Raw genomic sequence first — 26,808 nt, 5'->3', positions numbered from 1 at the left:
AGAATAACATGTTTACTATCACTTTGTAGGGAAGGCTTTGAGGTACCCAAAAAGCACATTCAGGAAAACCTGGCATTTCCTCTCAAGGGATGAATCACAAAAAAGTGCCGTTATGGATGTTACACGTCTGAAATAGACAAAAACCACTATCAAAAATAGGGCTTTACCCACATGTGTTTGACTTCGGTGGACCATTTTGAGGGTCAAACCAGTCTGGATTCATGTTGTAATCTGAAAAAATGCCAGGAAATGGTGAGAGAATTGTTGAATATATATAGAACACAAATGTTCTAGAATGATCGATTATGACATCATACTGTGACATCACAAATGTTCTAGAATGTTTGATTATGACATCATACTGTGACATCACAAATGTTCTAGAATGTTCTATTTATGACATCATACTGTGCCATCACAAATGTTCTAGAATGTTATATTATGACATCATACTGTGACATCACAAATGTTCTAGAATGTTCGATTATGACATCATACTGTGACATCACAAATGTTCTAGAATGTTTGGTTATGACATCGTACTGTGACATCACAAATGTTCTAGAATGTTTGATTATGACATACTGTGACATCACAAATGTTCTAGAATGTTCTATTATGACATCATACTGTGCCATCACGAATGTACTATTATGACATCATACTGTGACATCACAAAGATCACAAAAAAAAGATTTTTATTTAAAAAGATTTTGGTCTTAAATCGTTTCAAAATATCAGTCACTTCTGAAAATAAATTACAAAAAGTTTTTGGAAAATAGCTCTTTATTTGATTAACATAAAAAAGTGTTTTCTATACAGAGAACGGCAATATTAATATCGGTTAAATCAGAAAATGAGTTTTGGAGCAATTCCATGAAAATTGAGAAATGTGGGGGTGTATGATAGGGTTTGAGGGAAAGGGTCAGAGTTGGAAGTTAGATAGAAAGTTGAATTATACGTGATTCAGAGAGTGGGATATGTAGTATAATGATGGAGGTTGATAGGGATGGTGAACAGTGTGGTTGTAGGAAGGTGTTTGTAGGTTAGGTAGTTAGACTAGGGGTTAGAGAGGGGAGACTGGAAGACTGGCCCGATCTCCGGGTCGGTAGGTGGCGGTAAATGCCCCAATTTTGGTGGCCGTCCGCCATAAAACTCCAAAAAGAAGAAGAGAAGAAGAACCTCACATGAAAAAGAAAGTTATAAAAAATCAAGTCCAATTCACTCTGCCTGGACTGGTTCAGAGAAATGGTATCTCCCTCTGTTCTGATCATTAAGGTTGATAAACTTAAATGTTATGGTTTTAACTCTTCTGTTTTAAAGTGGATACTAAGTTATTTGTCCTCTAGATCACAGAAGGTGTATCTAAATGGCAGCCTGTCCAGTAGCAGAGGTCTAGAGTGTGGCGTGCCGCAAGGAAGTTGCCTAGGACCTTTGCTCTTCTCTGTATTTACGAATGACCTATCTTGGGCTACCAAATGTGCTACAACAGTTCTTTATGCAGATGATTCAACATTGTATTACGCGGCACCATCATGCAATGTACTTAATGACGTTTTGAGTAGAGAACTTAAAGTTGTGCATGACTGGGTAGTATGTAATAGACTTGTCCTTAATATCTCCAAGACTAAATGTATTGTGCTGGGAACAAGGCACAGGTTATCTACAAATCCAAAACTTCATTTAAACTTGTGTAATTCAGCAGTTCAAACAAGTTGAAAGTACTAAACTCCTTGGAGTGATGCTGGATTGCACTCTGTCTTGGTCTCAGCATATTAATTATATTGTTTTAAAAATGGGAAGAGCAATTGGTATTTCCAGGAAATGTGCTTCTTTTGTTGCCCGTCTCCTTTTATGTCAGATAGTGCAAAGTTTAGTTTTATGTCATCTTGACTATTGCTCTGCGATGTGGTCATCTGCTGCCAGTGGTGACCTCAGGAAGCTCCAGGTGGTCCAGAACAGGGCAGCACGGTTGGTACTGGGCTGCTCACTAAGGTCTAATGTGAGCCGTATGCATGCCCGCCTCTCTTGGCTTAACGTTGAAAATAGATTGTCTTTTAATATACTTGTGCTGTTCAAGTTGGTCATGAGCAGTAAGACTCCTGTTTTTATACATAATCAGATTGTTTTTAGTAATACTGTGCACGAGCATTACACTAGAGGTTCCAGTAGTGGGCAGCTTGAATTGCCAGGTCCTAGAACCAGCGCTCTGGGGAGATCTTTTATTTTTAGAACATTAACTCTGTGGAATGGCCTGCCTCGGAACCTCTGCTGCATTTACAGTAGATTCACTTTTAAAAAGAATCTTAAATTGTTTTTAAATTGTTTTTAACACTGTAAAGTAATTTTTTTTTGTTTTACACTAATGTAATTTTAGCTATATTAATTGTTACAGTAGGTTCATTATGCATTGTGTGTACTGACTTTTAATAATTTTGTTTTTTGCAATGGTGATTGTTTTTGTGTTTTTTTGTGTGTGGACCCCAGGAAGACTAGCTGGTTGCTATCGCACCAGCTAATGGGGATCCCTAATAAAATCAAATCAAATCAAATGTTATCCATGTGAGGATTGAGGTGTTCACGAATCTGATCAAAACTGACCCAGGACTTGTCCTCTTTGGTTGGAAGTGCAGCGGTAAGCCTCCATAAGGGACATGGACATGTGGCGTTTCTGAACCCTCTGCTTGACTCCTTCTCTTATGGTCACTGCAGCCTTCATTCCTGGGGCCTGTCTTGAAATGTCGTCCCTGGAATAATACTAATTTACTTTCCGTTTGGTTTCATTTGGGGTTTCTGTGTTTTTTGGGGTGGGTTTCTTGTCACGATAATCGGCAAAACAATAACAAATACACATGTAGGCTGAGCAGACGCGAGGGGGAGATGGCCGACAGCAGCTGATTAGCAGTAAGCTAACGTGGACACTGCTCTGCCTAGACCAACAATGTGTGCAAAAGTTGTGTCTGGAAATATGTTGGATTTTAATCAAACAAGGAGTCATAAAATACTTCTGATTTAAATCAAACAAAGGGGTCATAATCGGACTTAACAACACACATTTTTGATAGTGTTTTTTGTCTATTTCAGACGTGTAACATCCATAACGCAAAAATTTAACATCCATAACAGCACTTTTTTGTGATTCATCCCTTGAGAGGAAATGCCAGGTTTTCCTGAATGTGCTTTTTGGGTACCTCAAACCCTTCCCTACAAAGTGATAGTAAACATGTTATTCTTTGAAAAAGATATTCAGAGTTTTCATCATGTGTTCAGTGAGTCCGAAAAGCTTGTCAATTTCCGTAACATCCATAACGCTGTGTATTTTGTCACCTATCTCTCAAAATCCAAAAGGTCAAAACATTTCTTATTGCAGGCTCATCTTTATCTCAATAAGTGTAACTAAAATGTGTAAATTATACTTCAAACAAAGGGGTCATAATCGGACTTAACAACACACATTCGGAATGTAACATCCGTCACTTGCAATGTAACATCCATAACGGTAACATCCATAACACTTGTAAAGAATACAAAAAATAAGACCAGAATGACTAATTGTTGCTTATGTCATCTTTATAAAAGTTAGCTTTGCTTAGGACGTTTGGTTGACATTGCATTCCAGATGCATGTTTTATGACAACTTTTCCTGGAAAACGTTATGGATGTTACATTCGCTGTCCCATAAAGGGGCATTATAACAGCATGCTTCACCTGCCGATGGAAAGACACAAAGTACATAATTGATTCACATATTGATACAACAGCCCTTCATGACCAAAGGTGAGGTTAGAAAAATATCTGTTGATTTCTTTTTTGCCATTCTGGCCATTCATAAAGTCATACAATTAGGTTAATCGAAAAATACATTTTTACATCATTGTGTCTCCTCCTGTAGTGTGGAAAAACATGCATTCTCATAAATATTACGATCAAATTTATTTTGTACTTCAAAAATATAGACCTTGATGATACATTTGAAATTGGTTTGGTTATGATCATGTTATTTAAATTTTTTCATGGTGAGGTTGACATTTGCATGGAATTGCCCCTATATAAATGCACCATTTACCATTTGTATGATTAAAGAAGTGGTGACAGTCCAGTTGATGGCGGTAACAGTTACGGACGCCAAACCGCCGGCTGAGTGAGTGCCAGTGACGCTTTTTGTCGTTAGTTCATGCCGCCAGTTGAGTGCCGGCAACGCTATATAGCGTTTGTTTGTCGTATTTTTTTTTATTAGCGATTTGAATTCATATTTCATCAATCGAGCCTCGCGCTAGTGTTGCAGACTCTCTCTGAGCTCAATTGGGAAAATACCGCCCCCTATCGTCTCTCCCTGTGTAACTGCACCCCATTAGTTTAGAGTAGACTGATGGGGGGGGGGGGGGGGGGGGGGGGGTCCAGCCTCCTCATGTTACTTCTCCGGTGAAGCATCTGAAGAGATCCAAGTTGATTGCCAGCCCGGAAAACGCATGGATTATGTATTTCCAGCACCCAACGCTGAATCAATAAACGCAATCGATATTTGGAATGGCGATCAGGAATTGGAATAATCATTTTGGATAACATCTGATCTGAGGTAAGGAATCTATTTTACCAGTCTTAGGGTAATCAGAGCTTTTTTCACAGATATATCAACGTGTGCCCTATGTGTGTGTGTCTGTGTGTGCGCGCTGATCAGGAAATGAGAGAATCGATATTTCAGCCCGCTTCTATAGCGTGCATAAGTACACATATACTATCGATAATCTAGCGTTTATTTGAAAACGATTCATAAATAGGCCGAAAAATTTCAACGTTTTTGTGTATGCCAGAATATTCCAGTAAAGGGCGATTATCACGGAATCTATATATTTTCCTGAAACTTTCAAAAAACTAGTTTTTCAAAATGGTATAAAACGGAAATGAACCGATTAAAAAAACAATCCGTTTCGACAATGTTGACTGCAAACAAGTCATTGATAAGCGACGGCCAGATTATACACATAGCCATAATTTAAGATGTAGTTTATGCGTTCGCAAATATGAGAGCTCTATCATTGAAGTGGACGCCGGCACGCAACGGGGTTCTGGGGCACCGGAGCTCCGGCACGGAAAGTGTTAAAGAAGACGTGTCCGGCCCGTGGGGACATTAACGTGTGTTGTCGGGCCGTACAAATACATTTGATTTGATTTGGAAATGTAACATGAAATGTAATTTTTTTATTTTTCACATGTAAGATTATAACTGTTTGTTGGTTTCCTTAAACATATACATGAATGAACAAAATTAAGTTAAAAAAGTAAAAAATAATCAAATATATTAAAAAAAAAAAATCTTTTTTCCCCTTTACGAGTAATACACGATCACTCGAGTATAGCATGCGATCAATCGAGCTCGACTTTTCTTTAAAATGCCCATCCCTAGTAACTACGGGGAGCAACAGATGTCTGCTCATCCGTCTTTGGGAAGTACGGTGATTTAAAAAAAGGGGAATTCAACAGCAAAACAACATTAAACTAATTTAGTGAGGCATAACTCAATACTCGTCTCAATGTGGCTGGTCAAAGCAATCTCTGCTCAGAAACATAGGCCGCGGAAGGGACTCATTTGGTAGAGCCAGATGTCATGATGATTCTTAGCTCGAACCTACAATTTCGAAGAACTACAATAATGAAATTTCCTGATACTTCAATCATCTCTCCTTTTTTTGCCTTTTTATCTTTGCTTCCATGATGGAACCAATTTAGTCGTTAAGCCAATACATGAATACACCCCTCGCGGGTGACATACAGTATATCTCCAGTCTTTGCTGCAGCTCTAGGAAAATGAATGGACTATTAATAGATCGCTCCCAGCTTCGTCTGTGGTTCATGTAGCTGTGGTCCGGTGAACAAAGCCTTCCGATATACATTTCTCTCTCCGATAAGACAGATCAGGTCACCCGACGTCACCAGTGTCTGCCACATGCAGTCGTTCAGAGCAATTTCACTTAAAAAATGGGAATGTTAATTAAACGTAAAATCCTTTGGTGAAACGCAATTTTCTTATTAACCGCGCACATGCAGCATCAAGGACAACATTAGGAGGCGGCACGGTGGTTAAGTGGTTAACAACACTGTCACCTCACAGCTAGAAGGTCCTGGGTTCGATTCCCGCTTGGGAACCAGGTTGCCGCGTTACCAGGTACCCAGGTGGGGTATCTCCCGTGCCTTTCTGTGTGGAGTTTGCATGTTCTCCCCCGTGCTCACAAGGGTTTCCCCTCCCAATAATTTTATTTTATCTTAGTACTTTTTATCATGTCTATTTTATTATCTATTCTATTAATATTTGTATTTTTTTGCACAATCAAGGCGGGCATGGCCACCTTAATTTCACTACATGTCTTGTGTATGTATGTGACTAATAAATCTCTTGAATCTTGAAACCCAATAGAAAAACATGCAGAACAGATCACTAATGCTGTCGTGTCCCTGACGAAGACGGACAGGAGCACTTGGATTGGTCCCTGGAAGCCCAAGTCTGCTCCCAGCTGCCCTTAGGGGGAAGGACGACGGGAGGGGTCAAGTGCAGAGAGACATTTCATCGGCGACTCAATGCATGTGTGTGTTCCTGTGTCGCCCATCTCGCATGCGTGTGTTAATCTGAACGACAATTAAAGACTTCTAGGCAGCCCCGTCCTCATTCACGACCAGCCCATCAAACAGGTGGACTCTAGGAATGTCCGATATTATCGGCCTACAGAGTAACCAGAAGTCCCTGCTCATCCCCTCACCTCCTTGTGTGTTTTTGGTGGTAGGAGTGGTAATATTTCACTGGCGTTTGTAGTGTGTGCAAATCTGTGGCAGAGACGGCAATAAAATAGCACTGGTTTTCCTCAGCTGTAAGTGTTATTTATTCATGCATTTGACTGCCCGGGGGGGGGGGGGGGGGGGGGGGGGGGACTGTCCCGGAGTCTGCTGGTCCGTGCCTTGGCGCTGCGATACCTACCGCCGGCGCTGAGCTTAAAACCGATTTTGCCCGATAACTGTGCCGTGATATGACATCATCTATCGTTGGCACGTTGAAGGAGGTGTGTTTCCTACAGTTTTCGCCTTTTCGGTAAGAGTAACTTTGGCTGAGGTTTGAGTGTGAGCAGGGAGCGAAATTAACTTTTTGACTCACCGGCCAGTGGCGGGTAGATGGGAAGAGTCTACCCGCCAAGCATATTTCCTACCTGCCAAAATTTTTTTGATTAAAAAAATATATATATATATTTTATATAAAAAAAAAATTAAATAAAATATATATTATATAATCATACTTGTAGTTGTCTTATCTGCGAGACATCGCCACCACGCAATAAGTCAAAATGCTTGCTATCTGCAAACAGCTCCACTGTCTGTGTGTATACTTGAGTAGCCTCCAGCTCCAACAAGGATTCTCCGGCCCTGCAGCTAGACCCTATATTCAGCTAGACCCTACATTCAGCATGCAAGGATTCTCCGGCGATGCAGCTGGACCCCATTTTTTAACGTTACGGTTATTTTGTCAAATCACATTCAACATGCCCTCAGCTAGAATACGCATTCAATCAATGTTATAAGACATTGATATCAGGAGCTATCTGTAGCTACTGCTAGCCCGATAGATAACGTTAAGACAATTTAGTTTACTGGGACAGATCGATCTAAGTGAGCTAGCTAACGCGAGCTAGCTAACGAGGGAACGGAGGTATTATGCAGCTCATGGAGGTCCGATCTAGACTAGAGCAGACTGCTACCATTCTGAGAGCTTAACGTTAGCACTAGAGCTGCGGGCGAGCTGCTACCATTCTGAGAGCTTAACGTTAGCACAGCACTAGATGCTGCGGGCGAGCTGCTACCATTCTGAGAGCTTAACGTTAGCAGTGGCACTAGAGCTGCAGGCCGCTCTGTGTTGATACGAGCAGAAGCCAATAGTATCCCGCTGCAGGGCTGGCCCAGCTGGGCGGATATGACTCGTTGCCACGTTTTTTTTCAAAATAAGAATATCATACGAACCGAATGCTGTTAACTGCCGGAGCCATCGATATTATGACTCTAGCTGCGCTTGGGCCGGAAATGAGACCCGCACAGATTTTCAAAATAAGAGTATCGTTATGAACTACACGTCCACACGCCACACGGCGGGCAGGCCCTCTCAGTGGCAAGCGCCAAAGGTAAAAACTGAGCGCCCCTGGCGGGCGGCGGGCTTTAATTTCGCCCCCTGAGTGTGAGGTTTTTATTGAATACAAATTTATTATTTTGTCCAACCACAGTGGAGGTGGTCTAGAATCCAGTTGAGGGGACGTGCCTCTGTTAAAATGCCCTGTCTAAAGGAATGCTGGGGGGGGGGGGGGGGGGGGGAGATGGATCTCCATAAGACCACATTGTAGGTTTGATAAATGAGGTTGTCCTGTGCGAGTCAAGCCTCGTATCGTTGTCCTGTGCGAGTCAAGCCTCGTATCACACGCAACAAAGTAGCTGATAGCCCTGATAGCTGAAGGGCATTGCATCATTTAGGATCTTAATGCCACCGTGTCCATGACAAGCTATCATCGTCATTAGAAATGCTCTGTCCCCGTTTGAATTTACTTAATTTGTTTCCACTGCAATGACTCACTTACTGCCAGTAGCGATGATGTAAGCAGAAATAAATTAACCTGCCTGTTGAAGTCAAACCTGTTTTGTCTTACTCCGTAGTCGATGAAGAAGAACCGTGTGGTTTGACCGAATTAAAACCCAATTCAACCTGCTGCCCGACTCCGCCTGATCTTTGACCCGACGTCTCTCTCGACTGTGATCAGGCTTTTCAGCTATCCGGGGCTCTAGATCTAGATAGCACCTACTACGGGAGGCTGCAATTCGAAACTGGCCACCGTAAATGTCCAAACCCCCCCACCCCCACCCCCTCCTAATAGACAGTCTACTCCCCACCGTATGTATATATTCTCTCCCCACCGTATGTATATTTCTCTCCCACCCACCCACCCCTTATGTACAGTCTCCTCCCCATCATATGTATATACTCTCTGTCAGGATCTATGGGTAACAGTACTGTATATTTGCATATCATATATGTCACAAATGTAACAGTACTATATATACCTGTATGTCTGTATGTGTATGTCATAAATGTCACTGAATTGAAAATGGAGGACCCTGATGTAAACAAGACAAACGTCTTTCTCAGGTCTGCATCCCCTTAACAATTGTGTGTATTGAGCCGTACCGTATTGTACCCATTCTGCAATCTGTTAAATAAAGTTTTCATTCATTCATTCATTCATTGGAGCCTTTCGTCTAACTGGGTTCCAAAACCTCAAAATAATCCACTTTCAGATTAACAACATAATAATTATACAGTATCGACGGGCCTGCAAAAGATGAATTAACGCAGCAGCACCCAGTGCGGTGTGAATAATCTGGTCGCCCTAACACAGTGTCTGGATACAGGAGCTCTGTACTTTGGCCCTTGCCAAGAAGATGAAATGGAACCTGTGATGTTCTTGAGCTTTGAACTGTTCAATCTCAATGCTTTCCAATATTGATTTCGCTGTAATGCAATACCCCATACACAAGAGCGTGTATGGCATGTGTAGTCACTACTACTGTCCAACCCCATAGACATAGTCAATGGCTCTATTATAAGCAATGTATCTCAACAGTCATTTTTGCATCATCAACTATGGGTCTGTCTGAAGGCTCACTTTTTCATCACAGCTGGGGCCCGGAATGGGGATATCAAGTACAAGTAGCTGGGATTAAACTACACACAAGAAATTATTGATCTGTAAGATTCTGGTTCATGTTAGTAACTTGGGACAGTACTTGATGTCCTGGGGCTGGGGCTAATGCACTGAACCGCTTGCATGCCTTCTTCAAACTGCGATCGGATGTGTTACCTTACCGACTACAATGATGTTATAATATACTGTAATAATAATAATCTTGTCGCTGCGAAAGATTCGGGGGAAGACCACGTTCGCGCGTCCATGGCTCCATGCTTCTTCTTCTGCTACATTTTTTTTGTGCAAAGCAGGTTTCAGATTTCACAAAGCATGGTTTTCGCTGAGGAGGCTGAGGGTTTACCCATCCCCCCCATAATGACTGCAACAAACCCAAGCTGGTCGAGGAGATGGAATACGACCCCAGCAGCAGCCCGTATAGCCCCCCCAGCCTCCCCAGCCTCTCTCTCTCTTCTCTCCTCTCCTCTCCTCTAACTCAATGCATTCTTCGTGGGGAAATTAAATCACGCCGTGACACACTACTACTACTGCTGCTGCTGCACAAATCCAGGGAAACACAACGATATAAAAAAAACAGCAATCCAAAGATTGATATGATGTAAATATAATATATATATATATAGATTCGATTGAATAAGGTCAGGAATCGCAAAGATTGGACTCTTGTCTAGTGTTTCTCACATGATAATAAACCCTCCTACTAGAGAATCAATGCCAAAGTCAGCTCTTTAATGCAGATCAGCTTCCTTTCCACTCGAGCTTCCTTCTTCAAGTAAAACACGTATGTTTATATAAAAAAAAAAATTATGCGATTACATAAAGCCACGTTCGACAAACGTACAATTATTAAACCCTCCAATTAAAAACACGTTTTTTTTTTTTAAAGTTATAGGTACTGACTGACTGAGATCAACTACATGTTCTCACCGCACCTGTCACCTTTCAGCGGTGTTGTTGTTGTTACGGCTAGTGGTGATGGCTCAACAGTATTGAGTTACCAGTACTGTCGTTAGCTCGCTGCTAGCATAGAAGAAGTGACAGAACATTATTATTAAACGGTGACAGCGAAGAAAGTGCTAATTGGGGGCGTGAAGTCACGTTTTTTTTCTCCACATTTTTACTAAAACAAAAAGTATTCATTATAACTTAGTTGTTGAAATGTTTACCTGAAACGTTGGTTCAATAATTCCTCTCCTATTTTCTTTCCATGTCTGTCTCTACTGAGGCGCAGGAGGAGAAGAGCACGCCGCCGCTGTTATGTCCAAGAAACAGAAGAACCCAAATATCCAGCTTCGGTCCATGTTGTTAATAAAAACCGAGTCGAGTCCCGTTAGAAGAGGAGAGAGAGGAGGCTGTAGTGGGAGAGAGAGAGGGGGAGAGAGAGGGAGAGAGAGGGGGATCAAGGCACTATTTTTTCAAAAAGGGATCCGCGGGGTTGACTCTACTCTAGTGATACGGTCAGTACACCTCTGTCAAGTTGACCACGGCGGGTTTCGTGACAATAAATAATATATCGTCCATGTGCAGGAAAACGGTGTTTTTTCCCCCCACCCACGATATTAAGTGTGAAATCACACAATGATATGCTGGAACGTGTGTCTACCTATTGTGAACTGTAATAATGGTACGTGCCACTCTCTACGGTTGGAGCGCTCGCGAGCCCTGTTCGGCCCCACGCGGCCCCACGCGCGAGAAGCATGCAACTGCAGAGCCGCAGAGCCAGCGGCGCTCTCAGGTCCGGCGGTCTGAGTACGAATGAATGGATGAATGAATTAATGAATGAACACGTTATTTAACAGATTGCAGAATGGGTACAATACAGTACGGCTCAATACACACAATTGTTATGGGGATGCGGACCAGAGAAAGACGTTTGTCTTGTTTACATCAGGGTCCCCCATTTTCAATTCATATTGACATTTATGACATACTCAACTCAACATACATGACATTTATGGCATAGGGACATATAGGTATTTAGTACTGATACATTTGTGACATATACGGTATTCAAATATACAGTACTGTTACCCATAGATCCGATTCCTGACAGAGTAGGCTATATACATACATATCCTACTGTACATTAGGAGGGGGTGGGTGGGTGGGAGAGAAATATACATCTGGTGGTGAGGAGACTGTACATTTGGAGGGGGTGGGTGGGAGGGAGAAAAAAATACATATACGGCGGGGAGAGAATATATACATGCGGTTGGGAGGAGACTGTCTATTAGAAGGGGGTGGGGGGTTTGGACATTTACGGTGGCCAGTTTCGAATTGCAGCCTCCCGTATGGTGCTCTAGCGGTTTTGAATGTGGGTAGGGATTCACATTCCTTTACAGCTTTGGGTAGGGAGTTCCACATTGATGTGGCATAATTGCTAAACGTGTTTAGTCCCTTGTTTGAGCCGAATCTGGGTTTAACATGATTTAAAAAAAAAAATTGTATCCACTTTTTCTCCCATTTTCTATTTTTCTCCCATCCCAATTTCGTATCGTCCAATTCAACCCTCCCCTATCTCGAACACTGTTTCATGCCTCCCACAAGCCGGCTGCAATGTGGACGAAGCCATATATAGCATGAGTCCCCTCCTATACTCGATGTAGCAGCCGTCGCATCTTTTCACCTGCGCAGCGCGATCTTTCAGCGTCAGGGGTCTGCGCTTTGGAGGGACGCCACCCCCATCGCTTCTTGATTCTACTGCGCAGGCGCACCAACCGACCTGTAGGAGTCGCTGTCCACAACGTCCGATCCCCACCCATCAGTTTTTCCTCCCCCTAATACTGCCAATTATATTAGTACGGACGACCAGCCAAACTGAAAACAATGTGGAGAGCTGGGCTCGAACCCAGCGTCTCCAGCATAGGTGGTGAGTGCCTTGCCCACTGCACCACCTAGCCGCCCGGTTTAACATGATTTGTTGAGCTTCCTCTGGTGTTGTGGTCGTGGTATTCACTGACCTTTGGGAAGTATTTTGACATGTACATGGGTACCTTAGTCGTATAGTGTATCTTGTAGACCAGGCCCATTGCAAGTTGCTGTACTCTGTCGTCTACTAGTCTAAGCCATCCTAGGTTGTCAAAGTGTGCAGGGGTGAGGTGGGTTCTAGGGGTAAGGTCAAGTAGTAGTCTGACCAGTTTGTTTTGTGATGTTGGTAATCTTGTTTTTAGCGCCGTTGAGGTGCTTTGGTACCATGAGGTGCAAGCATAGTCGTAGTACCCTTGAATGAGTGCTCCTGCCAGAGTCTTCAGGGTATTCTTGTTTACCGCAGAGAGGAGATCCGGTACAAGAATCTAGTTTGTTGGTTGACTTTTTTTTATTACATTGGATGCCATTTTGTCACAGGAAAGATTTGCCTCTAGGATGGAACCCAGGTAGGTAATTTCATCTTTCCTTGTGACAATTGTCACCCACTGTAACTGAGAAGCCGTCGGTCTTGCTGAGTTTGTTTGAACCGAAGAGAATGGACTCTGTTTTGCCCATGTGTAATGATAGTTTGTTATCAGCGAGCCATATGCAGATTTTGCCTAGTTCCGAGCTGAGGGTTTTTTCAACCTGCAACTTGTTCTTGTCAGACACCAGCAGGGCTGAGTCGTCCGCAAACTGGAACAAGTTGCAGTCACAAGCTGATGACATGTCATTTGCATAAATTAGGAACAGTAGCGGTCCTAGTATGCTTCCTTGTGGAACACCACAGCTCACTGGGAGGGGGGGGGGATAGAGTACCGTTTACCTCCACCATCTGTTCTCTCCCCTCCAGGTAGGATTGTATCCAGCTCACTGATAGACTATCAAAACCAATTGCTTTTAGCTTGTCAATCAGAATGGTGTGATTGACAGTGTCGAAGGCCTTTTGTATGTCCAGCATGACCATGCCGCAGTATTTGCCCGCGTCCACCTCTTGTTTGATGTGGTCGTTCAAATAGAGAAGGCATGTGTCAGTGGAGTGGGATGTTCTGAAGCCAGATTGGAATTCGTAGATTCGATTTTTTTCCGTGAGGTACTTTTCGACCTGTTCGTATACTATTTTTTCCATGACTTTCGAGATGGAGGTAAGGATAGAAACAGGGCGGTAGTTGCCTGGGTCTAATATGCTGCCCTTTTTGTGCAGGGGTGTTACTCTCACAATTTTGAAGTCCTTGGGGACGTGTCCCTGTTTTATGGAGAGGTTTATTATGTGTGTGATGACTGGGGTGATGGCGGCTGCTGAGTCTCTGAGGAATTTGGAGGGGATGTTGTCATGGCCAGTGGCCTTGTTCGGTTGGAGGGCGCTCAGTTTTTTTAGTACCTCATCTGTTGTTACCATTTCCAGTTTGAAGTCGTCTTTGTGGACCCCTAGGTTCTGATTGATTGATTGATTGATTGATTGAAAAGTTTATTAACAGATTGCAGAATGGGTACAGTACAGTACAGCTCAATACATACAATTGTTAAGGGGATGCAGACCAGAGAAAGACTTTCGTCTTGTTTACATCAGGGTCCCCCATTTTCAATTCATCATAACATATATGACATACATGACATACAGGTAGACAGTACTGCTACATCTATACATTTATGACATATCAGATTTGCAAATACAGTACTGTTTGTGATACAAAAGTGTCCAGAAAAGGAGTGTATATACATTTGGCGTAGAAACTGTACATTGGAGGAGGTTGGATGGGTGGGGTGGGGTTGGGTGGGTTGGGTGAGGGCTGTACATTGGAGGTGGGGGGGGGGGGTTGGGTAGGGGACACACACACATTTTACACTGTACATTGGAATACTGACAAAGCCTTACTTGGTCATTTACTGTACAACTAGGTTAGGACATTTGTAGGGGCCAGTTTCGAATTGCAGTCTCACGTAGGTGTTTTTTGAGAGTGTTTTTGAAAGTGGGTAGTGATTCACATTCCTTTACAGCTTTAGGTAGGGCGTTCCACATTGATGTGGCATAATTGTGAAACGTGTTTAGTCCCTTGTTTGAGCCGAATCTGGGTTTTACATGATTTGTGGAGCTCCCTCTGGTGTTGTGATCGTGGTATTCACTGACCTTTGGGAAGTATTTTGCCATGTACATGGGTACCTTGGTCGCGTAGTGTATCTTGTAGACCAGGCCCATTGCAAGTTGCTGTACTCTGTCGTCTACTCTAAGCCATCCTAGGTTGTCAAAGTGGGCAGGGGTGAGGTGGGTTCTAGGAGTCAGGTCAAGTAGTAGTCTGACTAGCTTGTTTTGAGATGTTTGTAATTTGTTTTTTAGTGCCTTTGAGGTGCTTTGGTACCATGAGGTGCAAGCATAGTCGTAGTACCCTTGAATGAGTGCTCCTGCTAGAGTCTTCAGGGTATTCTTGTTTACCAGTGAGGAGATCCGGTACAAGAAACGCGTTCGTTGGTTGACTTTTTTTATTACATTGGATGCCATTTTGTCACAGGAAAGATTAGCCTCTATAGATACCCATTCTTGTATGCTACTATGTGTTCTACCCCATAATGCCCTGAGTGGGAGGGTAGTTTGTTTACCAGTGTTGTGGCTATGTTTGTGAAGAAAGTGTTTAAGTAATTGGCTGATTGATTGATTGATTGAAAACTTTATTAACAGATTGCAGAATGGGTACAGTACGCAGACCAGAGAAAGATGGGTCTTCCCCTCTCTGACTCCCCAGTGGGGGGCGGTGGGTCTTCCTCTCTCTGACCCCCCAGTGGGGGGCGGTGGGTCTTCCTCTCTCTGACCCCCCAGTGGGGGGCGTGGGTCTTCCTCTCTCTGACCCCCCACTGGGGGGCGGTGGGTCTTCCCCTCTCTGACCCCCCAGTGGGGGGCGGTGGGTCTTCCTCTCTCTGACCCCCCAGTGGGGGGCGGTGGGTCTTCCTCTCTCTGACCCCCCAGTGGGGGGCGGTGGGTCTTCCTCTCTCTGACCCCCCCAGTGGGGGGCGGTGGGTCTTCCTCTCTCTGACCCCCCAGTGGGGGGCGGTGGGTCTTCCTCTCTCTGACCCCCCAGTGGGGGGCGTGGGTCTTCCTCTCTCTGACCCCCCACTGGGGGGCGGTGGGTCTTCCCCTCTCTGACCCCCCAGTGGGGGGCGGTGGGTCTTCCTCTCTCTGACCCCCCAGTGGGGGGCGGTGGGTCTTCCTCTCTCTGACCCCCCAGTGGGGGGCGGTGGGTCTTCCTCTCTCTGACCCCCCAGTGGGGGGCGGTGGGTCTTCCTCTCTCTGACCCCCCAGTGGGGGGCGGTGGGTCTTCCTCTCTCTGACCCCCCAGTGGGGGGCGGTGGGTCTTCCTCTCTCTGACCCCCCAGTGGGGGGCGGTGGGTCTTCCTCTCTCTGACCCCCCAGTGGGGGGCGGTGGGTCTTCCTCTCTCTGACCCCCCAGTGGGGGGCGGTGGGTCTTCCCCTCTCTGACCCCCCAGTGGGGGGCGGTGGGTCTTCCTCTCTCTGACCCCCCACTGGGGGGCGGTGGGTCTTCCTCTCTCTGACCCCCCAGTGGGGGGGCGGTGGGTCTTCCTCTCTCTGACCCCCCAGTGGGGGGCGGTGGGTCTTCCTCTCTCTGACCCCCCACTGGGGGGCGGTGGGTCTTCCTCTCTCTGACCCCCCAGTGGGGGGCGGTGGGTCTTCCCCTCTCTGACCCCCCAGTGGGGGGCGGTGGGTCTTCCCCTCTCTGACCCCCCAGTGGGGGGCGGTGGGTCTTCCCCTCTCTGACCCCTCATTCATTCTGCTAGCATTAACGATTGCATGAGCAGCTGGCTAACGTGAGCTAACGTTAGCTACCAGACCCTGTTAGCTTAGAGCTCCTCTTTCAATCTTAACAAGCATTAAACAAAATGGCCCAGTCATCTATTCACCTTTGTTTAATACATGAGGCGTTGTCTAATATTATCTAGCTACTGATAGCTCCTGATATCATCAGTTTGGTGCTGGCTGGCTAACGTGAGCTAACGTTAGCTGCTAGCCACAATGCTATACTGTTATAATGGCATATCCCTATCGCGTTAGCATGTAAGCTAACACAATCGGCGATCTTTTTGTGAGACTAAACTATCCGCTCTTGGTGGTCAATTGTGTTGATGTTAGTTTTGTTTCATTAACAAATGAGAGGCAGTGAATGTATCCGTTTTGTTTATTGCACTTTTATTGCACTTTCTTTGCTGAAAAATAAATGCTACATTGGCTAAATGTATTTAAAGATGGTGGCTTGTTGATTTTTTTGCAGGAAGTGTATTGGCACATCCAACTTCTGATTGGTTGAAAATTGCGCCACCTACTGCCACCTACTGCTTTGGCATTGTACTACATCACTGTGCTCAGGAGGCAAAACCAATGTCATGCCTGCCATTACGTTGCGTTCTGGAAAGCGAAACTGACCTTGAAAACAAAACGAAAATACCCCTGTGTCTAACCGCAGCCTTAAAGTCATGGCTTTGCTTGTCCAAATGACAATACTGATATTGACAATACTCATATCAGGACAGTGTTGCGCGCGATCTCGTCTCCAGTTCGCTCGCTCGCTGCCTGTCAGGAACCGGTGTTAGACCCCCCCTAGGCATGGTCTAATTCTCATAACCCACTCCTGCGCGTGATGTAATGCTTTAATCAACATATCCATTCGTAACGTTTACTGTCCGCCATCTTGCTTTCACTTCTAAAAACTTGCACGGCGGAGTGATAGTAATTTGGTTGTGGGCGGGTCCTGGGACCAAGAGCGTGGGGTTATGACAAATAACCACGTGTAACTTGACTGTTTCAGCCAATCAGAATAGAGGAATTTGCATGCCATTGTATAAAAGCCATTACACCACGTGCAGTCGTGGGTTATGATAATTAGACCATGCCTAGGGGGGGTCTAACACCGGTTCCTGACAGGCAGCGAGCGAGCGAACTGGAGACGAAATCGCGCGCGACACTGTCCTGATATGACGCGGCGCTTGTCCGAGTGTGTCTGTGTGTGTGTATTTACCTGGAAGCACAGGGGCAAAGCAGCCTGCGATTCTCGACCAATAGAAAGTGTTTAGGGGCGGGACTCGGCCGCGTAATCGCTCAACTAGAGACACAGCGAGCGAATATTTGAGGGGGGAGCGACATCGCCGCTCAGTTCGCTGTAGGTCAGGATAGTCTGATTGAAACGAATACATTTTTATCATTTTCGCAATCACGCTCGCTCGCGTCGCTCCCTGTCAGGAAGGGTGGGAGGGTAGTTTGTTTACCAGTGTTGTGGCTATGTTTGTGAAGAAAGTGTTTAAGTAATTGGCTGATTGATTGATTGAAAACTTTATTAACAGATTGCAGAATGGGTACAGTAAGCAGACCAGAGAAATACTTTCGTCTTGTTTACATCAGGGTCCCCCACCCACCACGCTACATCCAGCTTGTCTGTAATGAGCGTGTTGTCCGCCTTTATGTTTATGTTCTGCAATCTGTTAATTAAAGTTTAAATAAAGGCATTCATTCAAGATATCTGGCCTCGCGCGGATCTCACAGCTCAGACAGCTGTGCCCGCACAGTGCAATACTCCAATTCAGCCATTGGGTGGGTGGCGCTGCTGAGCGGTCCCCAGACCACCTGAGAGCGCCGCTGGCTCTGCGGCTCTGCATACTATTGCTCCAAGCAAACCGTGCTGGAGGAGGAGGACTCTCGAGATAAAGCTGGGAACGACGCGCTCGTGGGAAGCATGCGCGCGGCGTGTCTGATTGGCCATTGACCTCCAAGCCACGCCCCCCGAACTGGGTTGTACAGTAGGTAGCGGTATGCGCCTTTCTGTGGTTGCGACCCGCCATTAACTCCAAAGAAGAAGAAGAAGAAGAAGAAGAAGTCTGCTCGCACTACAAATCAAATCATAATATTATTTTGCTCCTCTCTGAAATCACATCTCATTACGAATTAATACATTTTCTCTACATAAAAAAAAAAATCGAGTCCTCTCTGATGCAAATTCCTATGAATTATTCATTAACTCTAATTAGCGGTGTCAACGTTTTATCTGCGGGGAGGGGGGGGGGGGAAACATGATAGGATAAGCGTTTTATTTTTTTGTAAAATACTATTACAACTATTCACAGTTGTTTGATACATCTAACATACGAGATAAATAAATATATAAATATATTGTTTTTATTTTATCTTTTATTACAGACGGAAGTACTCGCCGGACCTGCTTCCTGTTGAGCGTTGATCACAACATCCAAAATGTCTGTCGCCATCGCCTCCCTCGCTTCCTATGGCAGCGGCTCAGATTCTGATGAGAACAATGAGTCCAAATCGAACGCCAGTCCGGACAAAGTGGACCCCGACGCCACGGCGCATCTGAAGCCGCTGGACTCTGAACCTACGATGTCTCTGTCTGTCCTCAACTCTGCCCCCGAGGTCGCCGTGAAGGTAAGCTAACGAGTTAGCGAGCTAGCTAACGCAGCTATAACCACGGCACGTTACGTTTAACGTTCGATATGACGTTTTATTTTTCATAGCGCTACATTATTTGGGCTTAAACTAACATATCAAGCAGGAGTGAGTGATATCACACGATCCGGTCAAACATAACGGGGATAACGTCAACGTAACGTAACTTTGGCTGTGGCCCTCATGGGGGAGATGTGGATGAGAGGCTAGCCTTGTTGACATTAAGTAAGTGGTTGTAGCTACGGCTGTGGGGGTGCTGGAGACATGATCCAATAGACATTGGTTAGATCAAATAGCAAACTCAGCAAGGCCAACGGCTTCTCAGTTACAGTGGGTGACAATAGTCACAAAGAAAGATGAAATGACCTACCTGGGTTCCATCCTAGAGAGGCAAATATTTCCTGTGACAAAATGGCAACCAATGTAATAAAAAAAAGTCAACCAACGTCAACAAAATTTTTGTTCAGGATATCTTCTCTGGTCAATAAGAATACCTTGAAGACTCTGGCAGGAGCACTCATTCAAGGGTTCTAAGACTATGCTTGCACCTCATGGTACCAAATGCCCTAAAACAAGGCTACAGTACAAACATCACAAAACAAACTGGTCAGAGTATTGATTGACCTTACTCCTAAAACCCACCTCACCCCTGCCCATTTTGACAATCTAGGGTGACTTATAGAGTAGACGACAGAGTACAGCAACTTGCAATGGGCCTGGTCTACAAGATACACTACACCACTAAGATACCCATGTACCTGTCGAAATACTTCCTAAAGATTTCAGTGAAGTCCACGGCCACAACACCAGAGGGAGTTCCACAAATCACGTTGGTTCAACCTAGATTCGGCTCAAACAAGGGACTAAACACGTTTTGCAATTATGCCACAATAATGTCGAACGCCCTACCCACAGCCGTAAAGGAACGTGAATTCCTACCCTCCTTCAAAACCGCTCTCAAAGAGCACCTACGCACGGGTGGCTGCAATTAGAAACTGGCCCCGGTAAATGTAAAAAAGTTACACCGTACCGTATATTTGTATGTCTCGTATGTCATAAATGTCTTGATGAATTGTAAATGGAGGACCCTTGTGTAAACAAGACAAGTATTTTTCTGGTCTGCATGCTTAGCAGTTGTTAGTATTGAGCTGTACTGTATTGTACCCATTCTGCAATCTGTTAATAAAGTTTTCAATCAATCAATCAATCAAACCTTTATACGCCTGAGTCTCCTGAATACGGAGAGACCGGTCCCAAGTCGATCGGCACTTTCTCTGCCGAGCTATAGTCACTTTTCCGCACCTACTCTAGAACTCCCCATGTGCAGATTGATAAACCTAGATCTCTGGACAATCCAGAGACTTGTGGGCAATCTGCGCATGCAGAGTTCGGGTCTATTGAATCATCTCTCCAGCACCCCCACAGCCGTAGCTACAACCACTTAATGGCAAGGCTCTTAATTTTCTCACCCGCTCTCTCTCCCATGATTTCAGAATACCGGAAGTGTTGCAGTGGTCTATATTTTGTTGCATTTTGTACTGTTGGGTCTTTATTCTTTTTACTTTTTTTTTTACTGTATGAAGCATAATCTCAGGGGGCTCATACAGAACAAAGCATTTCACTGTAATGTACATGTACCTTTATATGTGACCAATAAAACAAAACTTGAAACTAATGCGACCCAACTGTAAAAAGGACCCTGGGGCAGATCGGGTAGCCATAGGCCCCCCTACTGTGACCCAATGTTGTTGCCTAAATGTGATTAGAAACTCTTGCTAAAACTCTGCACTGAAGTCGAGCAGGGAAATTAATATGAATATATATATATCATTATTATATATATTGAGTGTGACGAGCTCTGGTGAATTGTACCCAACCGAGGTAATCATGCAGCTAGTATTGCATTAACACTGACCTACATCCTAAAGTGCACTGTGTGTTGGTATTCCCGCAGGAGGCTGTTGAGACAGGCACGCACCTGGACCCCTCGTTGAAAGAAGTTACCTTCAACCCTACTTATGAGACCATGTTTGCACCAGAGGTAAGTAAGTGCACAATGACACAAGGAATCGGCTATTGCATAAACAAGTGCGTTCGGTGTTAACTAGGCCCAAACAATATCAAAAAGGTTTCCCTGTTGACATAATTCACAATATTCCTTTGCTAATATATTATCTTTGCAAAATCAGTTGAACTTACTTGACTTTACTATTTCAATAATCACATGGTGGATAATCCATTTGCTGATCATAGCATAGAACTGTGTGATGATGTTAGGTGTGGTATCAAACCAAATGCTGTTCTTTTTAGAATAACATCCCCACAAAGTATTGAAGATTTCATTTAGAGAAATTTGACGCGATATGTGGATGTTGTTGATCTGTTGGCACAGAATTGTGTGCAAAGCTGGTAGAATGTTATAATATCATCACCATATGATCCCGTTATGATAAACAATCGTATATTGAATTATCGCCCCCAGCCCTAGTTTTAACAGAAAAACGATGATTGCTCTGCATCTCAAGTTGTTTATTTGACCTCCTCCTAGTTTGGCCCAATCAACCCTTTCAAAAGCCAGCAGATGTCCGCCCCGAGGAACATGCTGGCTGGCTACGCAGAACCCGCTCATGTCAATGACTTCATGTTCGAACAACAAAGAAGGACATTCCACACTTATGGTAAGGTTTTTTTTTTTTGTGCCTCGCTGATCTTTAAACGAACACTCCAATACTATGGGAAATGCACTTACCGTCTTCTCCAGTGTCAAGACAAGAAGATGGATACCAATGTCCTCTCTGCGCTCAGTAGAAGGGTATCCCACTGCAAGCTAGCTTAGCACAAATTAATGGAAGTGGATATGGACCATCGAGCCTAGCTGCTGGCCAAAACAGCTACACTAGGCTAGCTTGCAGCTGGCGCATTTCCCGTAATGTTGTTCCTGTTTTTGATAACATTCAGCCACTGGATGTTGGACTAGAGCACCAGCATGCAATTTATCCAATCAGGTCCATTCCATGTGGGGACATGGGAAGTAGGGAGGGGATACATGCACATAATTCATTTTGGACCCACCAACATTTTTTAAATGATAATTTCATTAACCTCTTAAGCCCGAGGGGTCCGGTACCGGATCCACAATGACATCACGCCATAAATCCATCTCTACAGAATGTATGAATTAATGTTGTGTTTTTTCCCCAAATGTAGCCAAGAGTAAAGACCCTAACCCTGTCAAAACAGCAGTCAAAGTGTATATTTTCAGCACTATGTTTGTTTACCAATGGTTTTAAGTGTTATTAGTGAAATATGAGTTATAGAAATCGAGTCTGGAAAAAGGTGAATATTGATGTAGTCCTATGAGGAGAGCAGACCTAGGACTTTCGATGGGCTTTCGAATAAATTGACATTACTATGGCCTATTCAACGTCAAGTATCTATCGTTTAGGATGTAGCAACGTTCTACTTTTTCATTCACATATTCATACTAAAATATGGTCTAAAGTATAAATATGTTTTTATCGTTTTCTGCAGCATTCTGCAGAACGTGATTTATAGCCATAAATGCATTATATTGATGATCAAATACAGTTTGATAGCGATCGCCGGCAGATAAAAAATGTCCAATGTACGTGCTTCTAGAAGTTACTACTCATCATCTGATGTTGACCGGATGGGGGGGGGGGGGGGGGGGGGCGTTTATAATTCCGTGGCCAACGTTAGATGATTCATGTAGTGTGGGTGATATGATCATCAGAGCAGTTTGTATCGAACATGGTAATAATAAACGCTGAAACTTACCCCAGTCTCCTCGGGCCGTTGGGCGATCAGCTTGGAGTAGAACGTTTCCTATTATGGGATGTTGATCTAGATCAGGGGTAGGCAACCCTAGGCACGCGTGCCTGCATAGGCACGCGGGGGCATTTGCATAGGCACAGGGGGCAGCATAAAAAAAAAATATTATCATTTTTTTTTTTTTTTTTTTTTTTTTGCTTTGAAATATTATAGTGAAATATTTTGCACTGTTGTCGCATTTATCTTGTTGAAATCCTCCCACGGGTTCTTTTTACTACCACATATTTAATTGAGACCCTTTATTTGTTTATTATTTCAATTTAGCTGGAAATACATTGCTACATCATTCAGTAACATTTGCAGAGCCTTATAACAAAAACATTATTACGGTCACCATTGTGACCAGTGGGATTAATCAACAAATTGTATTATTTATTTTTCTATTTCATTGAACATTGCACATGTTAAAAGCAATTTTTTTTTACTCAAAATGTGAGTATTACCAAGTCAACTTGTGTTCTTAAAACAATGACAATAAACAGTTTTATTAGGTTGAAATAATGTGGTTGTGTACTTATTTTTCTGTTAACTTATTATGGATTGAAAACTGAAAACCTTAATGCACAGTAACTGAACTCAATATTTTTAAGTTCTGGTAACTTATTATTATATTTTTTTTTACAGTGTAGTCTTGCGATCAATCAAAACTTATTTACACAATATACCTCACATTCACCCTCCATTCACATCCTGGTGTTCTCCATTAGGCCTGTAGGTGGAGCTATGACAGCACACGTACAGTACACACACCAATGGTGTGTGATGTGTCCAAAAATGAATGGGCAAATGTGAGTGAAATGGTCACACTGTATGCAGCTGTTTGTCTGCATTGCATTCCCCCCCCCCCAACTCAGATTTAGGGTTGATACAACCATCATAATAATATTGTTAATAATAACAATAACAATAATGATGTAATAATGTAAAAATTATCATTAAAAATACCTGATTATGAGAATTTTTTTTTATGATGCATGGAATATTGTTGAGGCACACTAGTTACAACTATATTTCAAACAGGCACTCCATGTCAAAAAGGTTGCTGACCCCTGATCTAGATGAACCATTTCCAGGTTGTATAATACTATATACATCCAAATAACGTTGTTTATTGAGTTAGGGCGAGCGATTGATTATCCAGTGTGTCGAGATGGAGCCCCGGGAGCTATAGCGAGTGGCCGGACCGAATTTGGATGAGCACCACTTTCTGTTTCCGGTTTGCTGTTTGGGCGATCCGCCGATCGGCCACCAGATGGCGCTCTTGAACCGTTGGAGAGTTGAGAGGAGATCAACAGGAGATCTCAAGTCTCCGCGGGTGAAATATGATTGCCATCACAGATTTTTGAAATATTGATCTCAATGACGTGTTACGGCGTCATTGGCAGATTACGCATTGCGGAGATTGACGTGTTAACTCGTCCTTGGCGATTAAAGGGTTAATACAATTAAAATTATTTTCACAGGACATTATGACCGGAGATATTTAAATATGTCGGACTTCAACAGATTTCCCCGGTAAAAAAGCGGTAATTACCGGACAACGGAAACCCTGGGTTAGACATCATCTCACTTCTGATGCTGGTGTTATTTAACTCTGACTCTCTCCTCTCCGCTTGCAGGATATGCTTTAGATCCATCAGTGGATACGAGCCAGATGACCGCACACACCTTCATTGGGGCATTGGACGAGGCTGAGAAAAATAAAGGTAATAATGTTCCTTTAGCACTCAAATACCCCAGGATGTAAATGGCACTCTGAACACGTTTCCCCCTCTGTGCTTTTGATGTCGTTCGGAATGAAACGGAATGTTCGGGCAGGGACTTGATCTTTGAATTAGAATCTCGTTATTATCAAGAACATTTTTATTAGGGATGTTCGATATTGGCTTTCCCCCCCCCGATATACCGATATTATCAAACTCTTAATTTCCGATACCGATATCAACCGATACCGATATATGCAGGGTTTCCCCCCCCCCAAAACTGAATAATTTCAGGTAATTAACATTACATATCTCGTCGTGGAATTAACACATTATGCATACTTTTTACAATAAATAAAATAATAATTTGTTCTTACTTGCTTGCCTGGGTAAATAAAGGTTAAATAAATGTAAAAAGAAAAAAATAATTGAATACCGATCATTTTCAGGGCGGCTAGGTGGCGCAGTGGGCAAGGCGCTCGCCACCAATGCAGGAGATGCTGGGTTCGAGCCCAGCTCTCGGCGTTGCTACCAGCTTGGCTGGTCGTTCATACTAATACAATTGGCAGTATTAGGGGGTGGGAAGCTGGTGGGTGGGGATCGGACGTTGTGGACAGCGACTCCTACAGGTCGGTTGGTGCGCCTGCGCAGTAGAATCAGGAAGCGGCGGGGGCGGCGTGTCCCTCCCACGCACACCCCCCGACGCTGAGAGATCGCGCTGTGCATGTGAAAAGATGCGACGGCTGCCTCCTCGAGTACCGGATGGGACACGTGATGCAAGGCTTCGTCCACATTGCAGCCGGCCAGTGGGAAGCATGGCCTAACAGCGTTCGAGACAGAGGAGTGTAGAATTGGACAATACGAAATTGGGGAAGGGAGAAAAATAGAAAATGGGGAGAAAAAGTAGATAAAAAAAAAAAAATAATACAGATCATTTCCGATATTACATTTTAATGCCAATATCGGCCAATAATATCGGACATCCCTAATTTTTACATATGCACATCCATTAACACATCCTAACTATTTAGAAGCAGGGGGGCACCCGGGGACCAGCTCCAGGTGCCCCACTTCCTGTCTCTCTGGAGAAGACTGTAAGCTAATTTCCCAAAATGTTGGCGTGTTCCTTTTTTAAAGGTGCTGTAAGTGGTATTTTTGTGTTAAGTGTTAAATAGCTCTACATTCTGACGGCCATCACTGATATAGAGTGTTTGGTCAGTAGCAGAGAGAACCCTAGATATTAAATGTACTTATTTCAAGAAATCTTGCCAAACCAAATGTGCTTACTGCACTGGTGGATTATTCTTGTCAGACCATTTATTTCAGTGTGGAGCTCTCTCTACTGATTGGATAAAGTGGGAACAGGATACCAGGAAATGTAATTTGTGTTTACTGCAGAGCGGAGGGACTGAGAGACCCATGTTACTGACCAAACGCTATACCAGTGATGGCTGTCGGAATGTAGAGGGATTATTTTAACATGTAGACTACTTATTTTCACAAAGAAAGACCACATACAGCACCTTTAACATGATAGGAAGTGGGATTGTGCAGGTGTGTCTGAGTTTGTATCCTAACATTAGTATCGGCAGATATTGAAATTTGGATATCGTCCCAATGACATTTCTCCCATGTCTCCTCTGTTGGTCTGGGGAGGGTGTCGACTACCACACGTGTCGTCTCCTCTGTTGGTCTGGGGAGGGTGTAGACTACCACACGTGTCGTCTCCTCTGTTGGTCTGGGGAGGGTGTAGACTACCACACGTGTCGTCTCCTCTGTTGGTCTGGGGAGGGTGTAGACTACCACACGTGTCGTCTCCTCTGTTGGTCTGGGGAGGGTGTAGACTACCACGCGTGTCGTCTCCTCTGTTGGTCTGGGGAGGGTGTAGACTACCACGCGTGTCGTCTCCTCTGTTGGTCTGGGGAGGGTGTAGACTACCACACGTGTCGTCTCCTCTGTTGGTCTGGGGAGGGTGTAGACTACCACACGTGTCGTCTCCTCTGTTGGTCTGGGGAGGGTGTAGACTACCACGCGTGTCGTCTCCTCTGTTGGTCTGGGGAGGGTGTCGACTACCACATGTGTCGTCTCCTCTGTTGGTCTGGGGAGGGTGTAGACTACCACATTGTCGTCTCCTCTGTTGGTCTGGGGAGGGTGTAGACTACCA

The 26,808-nt window shown here is 44.1% G+C and overlaps 2 protein-coding genes across 2 annotated transcripts in view; one reads left to right on the top strand and one right to left on the bottom strand.

Annotated features, from left to right (window-relative positions):
• LOC311228392 (actin-binding protein WASF1-like) overlaps positions 1 to 11,325 on the bottom strand; it is a 174,439-nt gene extending 163,114 nt beyond the window's left edge. The window contains 1 exon segment of the mRNA XM_084314299.1: positions 10,892 to 11,325. The gene's annotated coding sequence lies outside the window, so the exon portion shown is untranslated.
• Positions 11,326 to 18,869: 7,544 nt separating this feature from the next.
• Positions 18,870 to 26,808, top strand: part of cdc40 (cell division cycle 40 homolog) — a 44,824-nt gene continuing 36,885 nt past the window's right edge. The window contains exons 1-4 of the mRNA XM_084314297.1: positions 18,870 to 19,068; positions 21,044 to 21,130; positions 21,638 to 21,767; positions 24,561 to 24,647. Of these exons, the coding sequence (XP_084170423.1) occupies positions 18,880 to 19,068; positions 21,044 to 21,130; positions 21,638 to 21,767; positions 24,561 to 24,647 (493 nt within the window). The 5' untranslated portion in view covers positions 18,870 to 18,879. The remainder of the gene's footprint in view (positions 19,069 to 21,043; positions 21,131 to 21,637; positions 21,768 to 24,560; positions 24,648 to 26,808) is intronic.

The sequence above is a fragment of the Notolepis coatsorum genome (genome assembly GCF_963971535.1).
Source record: "Notolepis coatsorum genome assembly, chromosome: 5".
Classification (NCBI taxonomy): domain Eukaryota; kingdom Metazoa; phylum Chordata; class Actinopteri; order Aulopiformes; family Paralepididae; genus Notolepis; species Notolepis coatsorum.
Note: the sequence above shows the minus strand (reverse complement) of the source record. Positions and strands in the feature narration are given on the sequence as shown.